Below are 15,886 nucleotides of genomic sequence, written 5' to 3'. Positions count from 1 at the left end.
AAAAAAAAATCTTTAAAAAAACAAACAAAAACTAAAACAAAAAAAACAATTGCAAAACAATCTTATTTTCTGTGTTAATCTCTACATTACCCAGACAAGCTGGGAAAAGCATAGTGACCACCACTGTCAGGTTAAACTCTCCTGGTTACACTGTTATTTATATAAGAAGAAAAAAAACAAAAACCACAATAGATCAAAGGTTCTAATATAAAAGCTCAGGGAAACCAATGCTATCTAAGCTTAATATTGGGTTGTCGGTAAAGTCATGACGCATTTTTGCAACAAAAAACATAGAAAAAAGTATGTCATGACTTTTTCAACAACCCAGTAATTTTATTTGTGCTTAGTTTTAACCAGGGCAATGTTTATTTGTTGATGGAAGTTTTGATATCTATCCTACAATTCCTCCTACCTATGGCTTCTCCTTCCTTATAAGCATGCTCGGGGACGCCAGAAAAATGTCAAATAAGTATTAAATACAGCCCGAGAGAAAGGAGAGAGGTTGATCTCCACCAATAACAGAACAAGAATACTATTTAATATTTACTAATGCTTTGTCATGCATGATATGCTCTTGCGTGTTTCTGGATCCAACAGGCTACTCAAAGACTCCATTTTATGACAGCTGTGATTTTTCTGAGCACTGTCCCGTGTCCTACTTCCTTTTATTGCTGCCAGGGAACTGCGAGTCAGTTCCCTCAACTTACTTAACTGCCAAGTTTGAAAAGTTACAGACAATACATTCGAGTCAGGGAGAGTCAAGCTGGCTTCATCTTGGGAGATTAAATGTGAACAGGTCAGTACCATGAGGCTCAGCATAGCCCAGGGGCAACAGGTCATGTCGGCATGGATTTCATATCCATAACAAATTCTTCAGGTTAAAAACTGGTAATGAAAGCCTTGTAAGGAGAAAGAATAAAAGGTTGTTTTTACAGAAAATAATTTCACCAAACAACAAAAATGCATGTGGGCAAACCAACAGAGAGCTGCCTTGCGGACAATACTATGGTAGTTATACCTGTACACCTATCAGTTTCCAAATAGACATTGATAGGCTTTGAACACCCAGAAAATGCCAAAGCACGCGCCATCACCGTCAAAATGTCACCCCCACATACAGCCCATCCAGGAAGGCTCACCCTTGGGCCAACTCTTACACCCCCGCAGTCTTCCTTTATCCTTTCTAGTGTTCCCTGGTCTGCTCTCCAGGAAGGAAATTTCACAATAGATAACAGGTAACAAATGTCATTGCTGGGAAGAAAATGCTTCAAGAGCACAACAAATCATCACTACAAAACTATCCTTGTTGACATGGTTGACTATTGAGTACAGAAAAGGTTACCCTGTCGTTGTTACTGGCCTGGGTGCTGTGGGCCTCAAAGTCCTTTCCAATAAGCCATGTAATAAAACTTCATAGAACCCGGTACATGAATAGATGCAGTCTACTCTTTAAGCAGATAATTTTGATATTTGGTTGGATAGTACAAAATTAATGCCAAATACAGATAGATCACTCATCCAGGTGTTTTGGTTTTAGTGGCACAGAGAACATTTTATAGCTCAATCACGATGGCCTCAACAGGAATCAGTGCTACTTAACAAAAAAAGTCACACTTCTACAAAAGGCCACACTGTGGTTATAGCGGAGATCATTTAGTGGCAACACACACTCACGGCATTCCTTAGGCCTTAATCATCCTCCTCGTGCTGTAAAACAGGGGTCGCTAACTACAGCTCCTGGCCAAATACAGCCCACCACCTGTTTTACTGCAACACATCACACGTATCATTCATTTATGTGTTAGCCGTGGCTGTGTTATTACTACAGTGAGAGAACTGAGTAGTTGTGACAGAGACCATATGTCCGCAAAGCCTAAAATATGTAGTTTCTGGTCCCTTACCAAAAAAAAAGTATGCTGGCCCGCTCTAAGAGATGAAAATTACAGTCTCGACAGATAGTTATTTATGTATTTGAGAAGATCCAAACAGACCTCCTGATGAAGGAAATGAAGAGGAGGGAGAGGAGGCGAGAGAAGTCGCAGTACTGCGATCTTATTACTACTAACAGTAGAGGTAGAGTGCGGGCTTGCAATAGAAATCTCTGACTGAGCTTCATGTCGATATTGGGGGAGTCGCCATCTGGGCAAAAATATAAACAAAGCCAGTCTTTTAATTTTGCACAATAGAAAGTCAAACCTGCTGCCAAACCTTTGATCGTTTGAACATCGTTCTCTCGTCAATCAACAGCAAAAACCATCTTCTCCTGTGACACTGGCCGGATTTCTTCATCTTAAATTGGTGTGTAGCATATGAGTAACACAGCTTTATCCCTCTAAGTCCCAGGATGGCCAGGGGCGGTGCTGTCCATCTGGCCTGACCAGTCACTCTCCATTGGAGCAGTGAGGTCATGTGGACTGGGCTTCTGCAGCGAGGAGCGTACACGGGGATGGCCCCATTCCAGGGTGCTACAGAGGGTGTCAAGGAGACCAGTGAAATGGCAGAAGCAACAGGCACATGAAATGAGCCTCCCTTGTGACGTCAGTGTCACAAAATGCAGACCGTGACTGGATTTCAGGTGGAAACAGACAAGGAGTGGACCTTTCTTCTGGGTCTAACAGGTTGAAAAAACAAGCAGGCCACAAGGCATCGGGAGTGTGGACAGGAAGAAAGGTGAGGCTATAGATGGGCTCCAAACACCGAGACCTTAGAACTGGAGTTTGGGCCAAGCTCCGCCTATGTCTCCTCGAGGCAAGGAGGCCCCAGATAGCCCACGAGGTGCAAATTGTTCTGCAGTTTTTAGTGAAAGTAAAGATTAGATCAGTGTTATTTCAAAGTCTAGGTAAATGTGAAAATTACACATCCTGCGTGGTTCTGAAAGCTCCATCCAAGCATTAAGTCAGACTGCCAAAAGGAAACATATCCGAGAGGACAAAAAAAAACCCCACAGTCTGGAAGTCTCAGGTTAGGTGTCTACAAAAATGCCTTCGAAAAATTGCAATCTCATTTCAGAAGGCTAACTTAAAAAAAATAATGATATAGGACATCAGCTTCTAGAACTTCAAAAAAATCGAATGCTGCTGGTGTGGAACATGTGTTTTTCAGTGCCTCCTAGCTAAGGATCCCCATTATAAAGCCTTCTTATCATACTAGAAAAAGTTTCTTTTCCTCAAGGGCTGTTGTGATATTTTGTCAAACAATAAGAATCCCCTAACTCATCAAGTCTCCGCTTCTTTTATTGCCCTTGTCGAAAACTAAGAGTAAAATTTCAGGTTTACAATAAAATTGTGACTATGTACTACATTCCAGACGCTGTGCTAGGGCTATCGTGCTTGGGAACAACACTGATGAGATCCCTCGCCCTCTTGGTATTTTCAGTCCAGTGGGAGAAACCACCATGAGACTGACAGCTGGATTTATTGGTGATCCCATTAACCCAAGGGGGCAGCCTTGGGGTGTTAAAGGTACACATACAGCAAGCAAAAAGCAATTTTATTCTTTATTTAGCATTTTAGAAAACATAAAAGGGAATATAACTCAGTGTCCACAGAATTGTATTTCTAAAGGCCCCTTTCCCCTTCCCAAATCCCTCAGACCCACTCACACCAAAACCTAAAACTTTTTTTCCATTCCCAGACCCCAAAAGCTGTCTTTATCCCTTTTGCCCAGTATCAACCATGTAGTTCAATGTAGCTTCTCTCCTAAAAACAAGAAAAAACTCTCTGCTCTTTAGGAGGAGAAAAGATAGGTAAAACTGAGCAGGCAAGTAACAGATTCTCTTTACCAAGTAGCGGGGATTGTAGAGTGGAGAGAAGGCTATAAACACTTCACCAGGGTAATATTTGTCCAGCCACATAATTACAATTGTGAGAGAAAGCTGGGGAGGGAGGTTACTCATTTAGCACAGTGGTCAGGAGAGCTTTCTCCCAAAGAGACGGTCAAAGCCCAGATCTGCAGGATAAAGGACCAACAACCTGAAGAGCAAGAGGGAAGACTCCACTAAATCGAGAACCTCAGGGGTGACCTACCTGAGGCCTGTACCTTCTCCAGGAACTAACATACTCCGCGGAACTACAGCAATATGCGCACAGGTAAACTCACGTGAGACGGGGCTGGAAAGATGGGCAGGATAAAATCATGGAGGGTCTTCTCAGGTCCTGCTACGAATTTTGATATTACACAGAGTGCAACAAATAGTCAATGAAAGGTTTTAAGCAAGCTAGGGCCAAGCAGATCATCACCTTGGATGCTTCCTGAAGAATGGACTGGTGGGAGGGGGCCGGGAATGAAGATGCTAATTAGAGATGCAGGAGGCTTAAACCAGGAAAGTGAGGTTTAGAGTCAGATGTACTCTGCAGAGATTGGTGAGAAACTGACTGCAGGTGGAGGGAGAAAGGCAATTCTTGGTCCTCCATCTATTTTTAAATGAATAAATAAGATTGGGAGGAAAAGATTATTTCAACAGACATATCCAGAATTCAGTCTTGAAATTCAATCCATTATATATTAACTGGAAATTATACTTAGAAGTTACAGTATTTAAATTCAATTGCAATAGTTCCCTCATTGTTATATGCCCAGGGCTTCCAACAGTGTCTGGCAACAAGGCAAGTGCTCAATAAATATTTGTAGAATGAACACAATTTCCTCTGGTAATTATCTCTCTGGTATTGAGAATATCTGAGCCATATCTTTAGATTAAAACAAATTATGTTTGATGAAATATAATTTTAAATTTTAAATGTGAAAAACATACTCATGGCTTTTATAATACAAACAAAGAAGGTAAATTTCAAGAAAATGTTCACGTCTAGTGGAGCCTGAATTTGAGGCAAAAGGCTTTGAAACCTTGTTGCGTTCGACCTCTGATTATTTAAATTTTTCTTTTTAATTCTGTGGCATGTGTGCTTTTTACAGTGAGTGACCTCAGATTCCTTCTGGAAGGAAATGGGGAATAAATTAAAAAGAAACGCTGCGGCTCGGATTAAATGTGATCTGTGGAGTTCCTGCCCTTGGCCCCACTCCACTTGGGGAGCGCTCCTTTTCTGGGGCTGCCCTCCAGGAGACTAACATGATGGAGCAGCCTGGTACCAGAGCCCCTCCCCCGCTCTAGAATTCCCATCCCCCTTCTCCATTTCTCCCCGCTACCAGGGCTCTGAGCGTTTAACAGATAACCGTCCTGGGCTCCGGGGCTAATGTTTCAGCAGACATTAATGATGTCTACGCTATTTTCCCTTAGGTAATTCACGGAGCGCTGTGTCTGGCATATGGCATGCACGCCGTGAGGAAACTGGAGATCGTGATAAGAATGGTGTGTGCATCTTCAAAGGGGCTTTCTTTATTCAAGGGAGCAAATATGAATGGTTAAAATTTCAAGAATTAGGTCAAGTAAGTCAGAAGAAATTCCAGGCAAAAGGTCCTATCGGGTCCCTTCAGTGAACACTACAAAGACTGGTTCAGAATCCAACACATTCTACTGCATGTAACGTTCTTTCTTCCTATTTTACTTATTCTTTCCCTCCCTAATGCATCCATTAAAAAGCCTTCTTGTTCTGTTGTTCAATTTCTTTATTTCAGATTTTACCCAATTTTGACTTATTTCTTCAACAGTTAAAGAAGTTGTCTGATCCTCTAGGTCCTAGTCACAGTGAAAAGGAAAAGGAAACCTGACGCTAGTTTTAGAGAACAGGTTTTGAGTCAGCTGCTAATTTGAGCACCTTCGTGGGTCAAAAAAATGCTGTGACCTGACACCTGGATTCTACTGTAAATGGCAGAACACTGAACTTGCACAAATTTGCTGAAATGCTCCTGTGATTGCCAATTTCCTGAGCTATAGAATGGGTATGACGACATTTATGAATTTAAATGTAGCTGAATTCATAAAACACACTGGATATTAGGAGCTTGGGGGAAACATACCAATAGCTTCCTAACAATATTTGGAATATTGCTATAGGCGCTCAAATCCACATTTGCTGACATCATTATGGAAACTAGCTTAAGCTAATAAAAATATTTGCCAGCCTAGTTCACAGATAACTAAATGCAATTGTGAGAGACAGTGACAAAAGCCCCTTTGGACATAAATAAGAATAAGCAACGCGTATCCATGAGTCTTTTAAAGATTGAAATATATTCTTCAGAGCAGGGTCTCCAGAACTATTGCTCTCAAATGTCACTCAGCTCGATAACTTGTCCAACAACCTCCAGAGCCATCGGCCCTGCTATCCTTCCTCTCACAGGGGGAAAAATATCCGTCTTCCTGCCCTACCCACGTGGGTCACTGCTGCCCTCTTCTCTGATCAGCCTTTCTTATGGAGGTTTGCCAAGTTCTGACGTGGTTCACTGCCTGTTTTAACTACTGGAAATGGGTATGGCCACGGAGGTCCGAGAACATGGCTACTGAGCAGGAGGGGGACGTTCCTGGGGAAGACACAAGCTGAGATGTAGGTCGCCTCCAGGGAGATGACCGGCGTTACTGGCTACTTTCTGTTGACGGATAGTCATGCTTTCCAATGGCCTTTTGTTACTGTTCTAAATTAAGGGCAGTGTTTTAGACACCTAAGGGTGATTTGCAATTTTTTTTAAACAAAAATGATCCAATCATCCTATAAACAGCAGAACTGCCATCTTCTGTAAATAGAACCGGCAAGTATTTCATCAGTCTTAAAATATCGCCTCCCTTGATTTCCCACCAGCCTGCCACCACTGCCTCCCTTTTCTTTTCAGAGTTCCTTAAAGTAACACCCTAGAATGCTCCAGGAACACTTACGGGACGCCAGCCTGTGGAACATACACAGGGCTTACTGTTTGTCATGTGCTGTCATGAATGATGCAGGATTTCTTAGTTTTCTTTTATTCTACACGGCTTATAGAATAAGACTTTAGATAATGGATTAAAATGGAAAAATTTCAACCATAGGCAAAGTCTTAAGCTTTAAGACTTACCTAAATGATTCTATTTTCCTGAGCACAGGCAAGCAAGCGCGCTCTTACTAAGCTGGAAGCAGGGCTTCCCTGCACACTGAGCTTCAAAAAAGAGGGGAGGAAATAAAATAACAAAATATTCTGATGCTTGAATAAAATTCTGAATGATTTTATTTTGCCGTACATGGCATAATCCTGCATATAGGAGCCCTCAACTTCACCTCTGAGTGGTTCTCAGAAAAAGAGGTACTTCCACCCTCCCACCACCTGCATGGGTAGTCCGCTCACAGACTATGAATCCCAGTTTCCCTATGTGTGGTACAGCCATCTTTCTTGTGGTGGAATAATGTATTTATTTTTTTTTTCAATTACAGTTGACATTCAGCATTATATTAGTTTCAGGTGTACGACAGAGTGGCTACACATTTATATAATTTACAAAGTGATCCCCCAGTTATTCTAATAGTACTCACCTGGCACTACACATAGTTATTACAATATTATTGACTACATTCCCTATGCTGTGCTTTACATCCCCGTGACTATTTTGTAACTACCAATTTGTATCTCTTAATCGCTTTACCTTTTTCACCCAGTCCTCTAACCCCCCTCCCACCTGGCAACCATGAGTTTGTTCTCTGTATCTATGAGCCTGTTTCTGTTTTGTTTATTTTGTTCTTTAGATTCCACATATAAGTGAGATTATATATTTGTCTTTCTCTGTCTGACTTATTTCACTTAACATAATACCCTCTGGGTCCATCTATGTTGTCGCAAATGGTATAAGATTTCATTCTTTTTTATGGCCAAGTAATATTCATATATATATATATATATATATATATCACTTTTTCTTTATCCAATTGTCTATTGATGGGCACTTAGGTTGCTTCCACATCTTAGCTATTATAAATAATGCTTCAATGAAAATAGGGGTGCATATATCTTTTTGAATTAGTGTTTTGGATTTCTTCAGATGAGTACCCAGAAATGGAATTGCTGGGTCAAAAAGTAGTTCTATTTTTGATATTTTGAGGAACCTCCATACTGTTTTCCATAGTGGCTACACCAATTTACAATCTCACCAACAATGCACGAGGGTTCCCTTTTCTCTACATCCTCGTCAACATTTGTTGTTTGTGGATTTTGTATTGATGACAGCCATTCTGACAGGGGTGAGGTGATATCTCTTACTATTGGGTTGTCAGAAAAGTCATGATGCATTTTTGCAATGAAAAAAAGAAAAAGTACATCATGACTTTTCAAACAACCCAATGGTTTTAGTTTTCACTTCTCTGATAATAGTGATCTTGAGCATCTTTTCACATATCTATTAGCCATCTGTATGTCCTCTTTGGAGAAACATCTATTCAGCTCCTCTGCCCATTTTTTAATTGGATTGTTTGTTATTTTGGTGTTGAGTCTTTATAAATTTTGGATATTAACCCCTTATTGGAGGTATCATTGGTGAATATCTTCTCCCATTAAGTAGGTTGTCTTTTCATTTTGTTGATGGTTTCCTTTGCTTTGCAAAAACTCTTTCATTTGATGTAGTCCCATTTATTTATTTTTTTTTAAAGATCTTTATTGGGGAATTGGGGGAGGGGAACAGACAAGTTGCTGTCGTTTTGTTCTTCAGTCTAGTTGTGGAGGACATTGCTTCACTGGCCCATGTTGGTATCATTATTGCACTCTTTCCAGGTGAGGCAGATTGGTTGCCGGCCTCTGGACGGCCGCACACAGTGGCTCTTGGCAGCTCACCACAGCTGCCGACTGCTCACGCTGGCTGCCAGCCACACACGGTAGCTTATAGCAGCCCACTGCAGCAGGGGCTGCAGCCTACACCGTTGCCAGAGACTCAAAGCAGCCCAGCTCCAGGTCGAGCTGTTGTTCACCATCCTAGCTGTAGAGGGTGCAGTGTCTCTGACCCTCATGTGGGATCTGAAATGGGGCCCTGCTGCTCAGAGCTGGCGTCCCAAGCCAACTCTTAACCAACGCGCCACTCAGCCAGCCCTTTTTTTTTTCTTTTATTTCCCTTACCAAAGAGATATATCGGAAAAAAATATTACTAAGAGCAATGTCAGAAAATTTACTGCCTACATTTTCTTCTTGGAGTTTTATGGTTTGGGGTCTTCCCTTTAAGTCTTTAATCCATTTTGAGTTTGAGTGTATGTGGCATAAGAAAGTGGTCTAGTTTCATCTTTTTGCATGTATCTGTCCAGTTTTCCCAACACCATTTATTGAATAGACTGTCTTTACCCTGTTGTAAATTCTTGCCTCCTTTGTCACAGATTAAATGACCGTATAGGTGTAGGTTTATTTCTGGGCTCTCTACCCTGTTTTGTGGTGTAACAATCTGAATCTATCCGTACTCCTATATGTGCATACCCATAAGGCAAGGACTGACAATGGCCTACAATTACCCATTTCTCATCTCTTCCATAGGAAGAGAACCTCGATTCTTCGCAAGGCACAATCCTGCCTGGAATAAAGATTATATTTCCTAGGCTCCCTTGTCAGATGTGGCCACATGACTAAGCTCTGGTCAGTATTATGTATGTAACAGAAGTCTGTGTCATTTCTGCAAAGGATCCTGAAAAGCGAGGGATCGCCTTCTGCTGCCTAGAACGTAAGGTTCTATAGTTGGAACTCCAGTCACCATCTTGGACAACAAGGTGACCAACCTTTAGGACAGAAGCCAAATGTTGATAATGGCACTGAAGGAAGATCTGAGCCTGGGTCTCTGATGACACCCCAGAGAGCCATCATACCACCCCTTGTCTACCTACCCCAGATTCTTTTACATGAGAGAGGTATAACCATCCGTCTTGTCGGGTCTTATATCCAGAATTCAGCTGCCTGATTTATGGCAACTGAACACAGTATTAGCTGATACGCCTACCATGCAGTCCACATCCTTATGTTTGCTCTGGACAAGAAATGTAACGTCCCTCCTCTGCAGAAATGCCTTCCCTACCTAGTGATTATATAGTTAAACAGAAGCCATAAGAAAATACTAGCCTAGCATTTTCCCCACAAGAGCAAAGGCTTAAGATCTGCTCTGCCTTTGCATATCATCACCAACCCCAGCAACCTGTCACTCCAATTCTAACTGCTCAACTCCAAGTGCTGTCTATCAGTTGAAACCTCACTAAAATAGCACGCTAGGTTTATGATGTAGCCCACTGGGTGGAGGTCACCAACTTCATCACTTGTGTGCAAAACCAAAGGGGCCCCTGTAGTAGATAGAGCCTTTGTATTAATGCACACAACTACTAACTCCTTTTGTTTAGTTACTGTAATCAATAACAATAGATTGCAAGAACTATAATAGTATACTGGAAGATTACCTCCACTTTTATAAGTCCCCACAGGTGTAGTACTAGGATCCTAAATACAAAACAATATTATAATAGCGGTAATAGTAGATATCACTATTGTTTAATACCATATGACTACTGTTTTAGTATTTGGCTAGCACTCTGCCTGATACATATTATCTGGAAATCAAAATATTATTATCCCTATTTTACAGAGGAGTAAACTGAGGCTCTGAGAGGTTAGATAACTTGGATAAACTATGCAACCAGCTCATGGCAATGATTATCACTGAATCTAGAACTGCCTATAATCTGAAAAATTTCTTATCTATACAAACCTATCTCTCAAAATATTAAATAATAAGAAAATCTCTATTTTTTTCACTGCAGAACTACAATTAAACAATCCAATCCTTCTTCCACTTTATACCACCGTGAGCAGTCTTAAAACAAAGCAAAAGAAAAAAGACCTGATAGAAATTGTCTGCAAATGATAAATAAATAACGCCAGAATACAAATGGAGCAAATCACAAAAGCATTTTTTCTTAATTCCACCTTCTGTTAACAGGTTCAATTTCAGGGTGACCAAATGTTTCTATAACCAGAGTCATTATGCACCTTTTAATCCATAAACATGAAAACTAAAAAGTAACCCCAATAATGGCATGTTCTTGTGTAATTACATCTCTTTATGCCATTTCTTTTGAAACTGGTCTGAATTATTTCCCATCCCTTTGTTAAGCTTCCACCTGAACAAAAGGAAAGGACACTGAAAGAAATCAAGCACTTAAAGCATTCATTGAATACGTCATGCAATTTATCCAGGATTCAAACATTAAATGAGTTACAAACAAACAGGAGGAAGAATCAAACTTTCTATTAAAAATAAGGTATGTGCATGTATATAGATACGTTTATGTGTTTGGGGGATATTTCTATTTAATTTAAAGATACATGTAAAACACGGTAAATACATTTAAAATTAATCATTAGAATAATTAATACCGGGGGTGCTATAAAAGTGTATACACATTTTAAGAGATGTGAACACTTTGGTCAATGTTGCTCAAGCAGTAGTTCGCCGTAATCAGAAGTGTCTGGAGGCAGATGGTAACCACTTTGAGCACCTCTTGTAATTGCAAAAGTCAAACGTGACTTGTATTCATCTTTTGTTATCGGTTAATACAGCTTTTTCCTTTCTTAAAATGCATATACTTCTTTTGGCACCCTCTGTATTTTCATGGGCTGCTGAAAGCTAAAGAATTAAAATACGCCCATAAGAAGAAAGTCAAACAGAAGGTTAGAGCTCCCTCTTTCTTTTTCTTGAAGAAATTCACCAAAACCTCTCTCCTAGGAGAGTTAGGCAGAAAGCCTACCAGCCCTCCTGCGCTTGCAAAGTATTTCCACAGCTTCTGTACACATGCTACAAGCATCAGAGTACATTTATCGGTAGTTCATTATTCATAAGAGGTTTAAGTAGTAGATAAAAAGCACTTTTAAAAGTAGAAATACTCACAAAGCCATTTCAAACTGTTCCAGCCATTTTTTCTTTAAATCTTTCGTTTTGCAATAAAATTCTAACCCATTTTGTCCTTGGGTATGGATGAGGTAGAAGCCATAAGACCACTGTTAAAATTAATATTGCTCAGGTTAATATGTATCACTCACTAATAACATCATGTTTCCAAATTCACTGAAACACCACCATAATCCCCCACAAGCCTCTTGTAACATTATCAGCATACAAACTGTGAACAGTCAAGATTACTAAAATCTATATCATATCTACAACAATTTCTGTGCCAAATGCCTATTACTATCTTGATCATTAAGGCGTTAGAGATGATCATATCTGTGACATTGTCCAATTGTTTCCCGCAGAGGTTTGCTCCTAATCAATTTCTAGAAACAAAAACCCCTGAATCAATAAGCTACCTCTCACATTCATGGATTAGCAACACTTTCCTTAAATTTTCAAAGTTAGGAAAAAATCACAGTTACAAATGTCGAAGAATTCACCTTTTTATTTTCTTTATCAGTTGTAGGGTTGTTGGCTATTTTGTACTGCTGAAGATCTATTATTTCCTTCATTTCATAGTTATCACCTTTCCTTTTACATACGATCACGGCCAAATCAAATAAGAAGATATGCCTGAGAGAGAGAGAGAAAGAGAAAGAGAGAGAATGATTGATTTCAAATGGTTTGGAAGTATGTTCTTCCCTGGTAAAACTTAATTAAACCAACCAAACATTTTTCCTTTGAATTGAAGACAAAGGCAGTGAAATGTGTATATCCCGGCACTACCCTTTACTAAACGAATGGCCTCACTGGACGTCAGTCTCCTCATTTAAAAACCAGGCAAAATTCTAATAGGAACGATATGCATGCTGTAGAGTTGCTTAAGGAACAATTAATATAAGGCATGAAGTATTGATCATAAGAAAGTTTTTTTTTAATTTAGAAGCTAAACATTTACAGCATAATATTAATGAAAACAATAGCAGTTAACTTGTATTGCTGTTGCTAGGAGTTAGTCAGAATACCTTGAGGGGTGTCCATCCCATAAAGATGACTCACTTAACTTAAATCCCCAGGACCACTTGCTGAGGTAGGTATTGTACCATCTTCATTAGACTGGGGAGGAAGCTGAGGCTTAGAGAACTTGGGTAATCTGCTCAAGGTTACACTGCTAGTGAGGTGCGGAGTAGGATTCCCACCAGGTCTAACTGTAGAACCCGCACTTTCACCTCCTGTGGCGCTCCTTGTGATTTAAAGGACCACCTAAGACACAACCTGAGTGGTATATGAGCAGAATGAAAACTAGGAAAATTATGGTTAAATTTACATGTTGCTATTTCTCTTCTTTCTTATTATTGAAAACGATGTAATTGGGAGAAATAAACCTTATAATCTCATCATCCAATACCAATAGTTGTATCTTTTTGAAAACTCTTGGTGATAAACACGTACACAATTTTTAAACAATGAAAATAATACATTCACATAGCTCTAACACCTGCATCACTTCCAAAGCCTATTTTCCTGGAAAGGCTGAAAGAAGATTCATCTCTTGGGAGCTACCTGTAGAGCCCGGGTATGAAGCTTATGAAGCGGGACGCAAGAGCTGCTGCTGCCCCCTGCTGGCTGACTCTCTCATTTCTAAATGTTCCAGAAATTTGCCATTTCAACCCAATGACAACTGCATATAATATAAACACATATAATTAGGGACATGAGACCACACTTAATCTTCAAGGACCCCACCTACAAATTTCCCTCAAGAAAATCTCACTAAATGGTCCACACATACATTTCTTTCTTTGGACATTTGTATTATTTTTAGTTATTTTAACACGTATACTAAAGAAATCAAACATTTGTGTTTTTACAGTAGTTATCCATCATTACTTTAGCCCTATTGTCATTTTAATGTGTATTTTTTTACCCTAGCTGACACTCTATATTTGCCATTTCCTTCTTCAGAACTTAAAATAGACAAATCAACACATACCAGAACAGAGAGGGGAACATGGAACATAGCTATATGAGAAATTTTTAGAAAAACGTATATTGATTTGTCCCCTTGTTTTTCTTTCTGTTTCCCTCCTTTGTCCTGGAGAAATTGTTTTTAAGGTTTTCTCAATCTTCGGATACTAATTACTTATTATGAAAATAAGTACTACTGCTCTTTTCTCACCTTTCTTGTTTTGTATGCTTGTCTAAAGTAGTTATTCGAATTTCACCATCTCCCTGAGGTCGTCCATAAAGCAAAACTGGTTGGTTCTAAAATATAAAATTTATATGTCTCAGTTTTTCATAATCACCCAAAAACAGAAATAAATATTAGAGAGGACATTTGCTAAAGACAGCTATCTTATTGCATTACCAATTTTATCATTTTACATTTTTTAGCACACGTACTCTAAAAAGCTCAGATCTATAGGATACACTTTCAAAAACAGTCTGTCCTTGGTCATCCCAGGAGATATATTGAGACATTAATTAATTTTACTTATAACCTTAATGGGAAAGTTAGCTACCAAAATAGAGAATTGGAAAAATTCTAATCACAAGGAAGTTACAGCAACTAATATTTATTGAGCATCCACTGTGTGCCAGCCACTACAAGAGGGGAAAATGATATAGACCCTGCCCTCATTGAATATACTGCCCAGTGGGGAGAAAAATATTCATATAAGTATATAATTACAAATGTGCAATTGCCATGAAAGAAGAGTACAGGAACCATGCATAGCCGAGGGACCTAATTTGGTGTAGGGAGTCAAGGATGACATCCCCGATCTAAGATCTCAAGAATGAAAAGTTCTGACTTAATGATTAAAAATAATGAGCCACTTCCCCAGAGGCAGACAATAAAAATTTTTAACTGTTTAGGACAAGGGGCTAAGAGAGAAAAGAATTGACTGAAAATTAGCACTAACATCTAGGCAATTACATTCTAATAAAGGAGACAGGACTGTAATTAATTAGCTGTGCTACAAGCAAGTATAAAAATAAATGTTCCCTATCAAAATCCCAATGATTTTTTTTTTTTGCAGAAATAGAAAACTCCATTGTAAAATTCATATGGAATCTTGAGGGACCCTTAATAGACAAAACAATCTCAAAAAAGAACACAGTTGGGGGTCCACACATCCCGATTTCAAAACTTATTACAAAACTATTGTAATCAAAACAGTGTGTTACTGACATAAACATAGATTTCTACACCAATGGAATGGAACAGAACACCTGGAAATAAGTCCTCACATACCGGCGGGCGATGCCAAAAAAATGTATACATTTTAAGAGATGTTATCTATGGATTACTTTTTGAAGTCGAATCAAATTACGGTAGCAATGTGTAGTATGACATTCGCTCAAAAGATGGCGTTAATCAAATGAATGCTAGCATCATTTATTGTATTACAATTTTAATAGTTTCTCCCTTTCTTAAAATGTGTATACAGCTTTTTGGCATCCTTCATATATGGCACATGGTCAAATGATTTGACAAGGGTGCCAAGACTATTCAATGGGGATAGGACAACCTTTTCAACAGTGGTGCTGGGGAAACTGGATATGTACAGGCAAAAGAGTGAAGTTGGATCCTTACCTTACAATGTATTAACTCAAAATGGATCAAAAAGCAAAAAATAAAAATTTCTGAGAAAAAAAAACATAGGGGAAAAGGTTTATGACATTGGATTTAGCAATGATTTCTTGGATATGACACCAAAAGCACAGGCAACAAACAAAAAGATTGATAAGTTGGACCTCAACAAAAGTAAAAATTTTGTTCATCAAAGGACACTGGCAACAAAGTGAAAAGGCAACCCAGAGTAGGAGAAAATCCTTGCAAACAAAAAGTGTGATAAGGGTTAATATTCTTATCACTATGTAGTAGGATATACGATAAAGAACTCCTATAACAACAACACAGAGACAAACAGCCTTGATTCAAAAATAGGCAAAGGACTTGAACAAAGATGGGAAGATATACAAATGGCCAATAAGTGCATGAAAAGATGCTCAGTATCACTAATCATTAGGGAAACGCAAAATCAAAACCACAATGAGATACCACCTCACACCCATTTGGATGGATATGACCAAAAAAAGAAAAAGGAAAGAAAAAGT

At 39.2% G+C, this 15,886-nt stretch overlaps 1 protein-coding gene across 1 annotated transcript in view; it reads right to left on the bottom strand.

The window, feature by feature from the left end:
• Positions 1-15,886, bottom strand: part of LOC109374297 (guanine nucleotide exchange factor VAV3) — a 311,672-nt gene that overhangs the window by 83,362 nt on the left and 212,424 nt on the right. The window contains exons 13-15 of the mRNA XM_019628800.1: positions 13,944-14,029; positions 12,265-12,397; positions 11,762-11,871 (exon numbers count right to left, since the gene is read on the bottom strand). Of these exons, the coding sequence (XP_019484345.1) occupies positions 11,762-11,871; positions 12,265-12,397; positions 13,944-14,029 (329 nt within the window). The remainder of the gene's footprint in view (positions 1-11,761; positions 11,872-12,264; positions 12,398-13,943; positions 14,030-15,886) is intronic.

Source organism: Hipposideros armiger, unplaced genomic scaffold, assembly GCF_001890085.2.
Source record: "Hipposideros armiger isolate ML-2016 unplaced genomic scaffold, ASM189008v1 scaffold_808, whole genome shotgun sequence".
Taxonomy (NCBI): domain Eukaryota; kingdom Metazoa; phylum Chordata; class Mammalia; order Chiroptera; family Hipposideridae; genus Hipposideros; species Hipposideros armiger.
The sequence above is the reverse complement of the archived record's forward strand: the minus strand, read 5'-3'. Positions and strand labels throughout refer to the sequence as shown.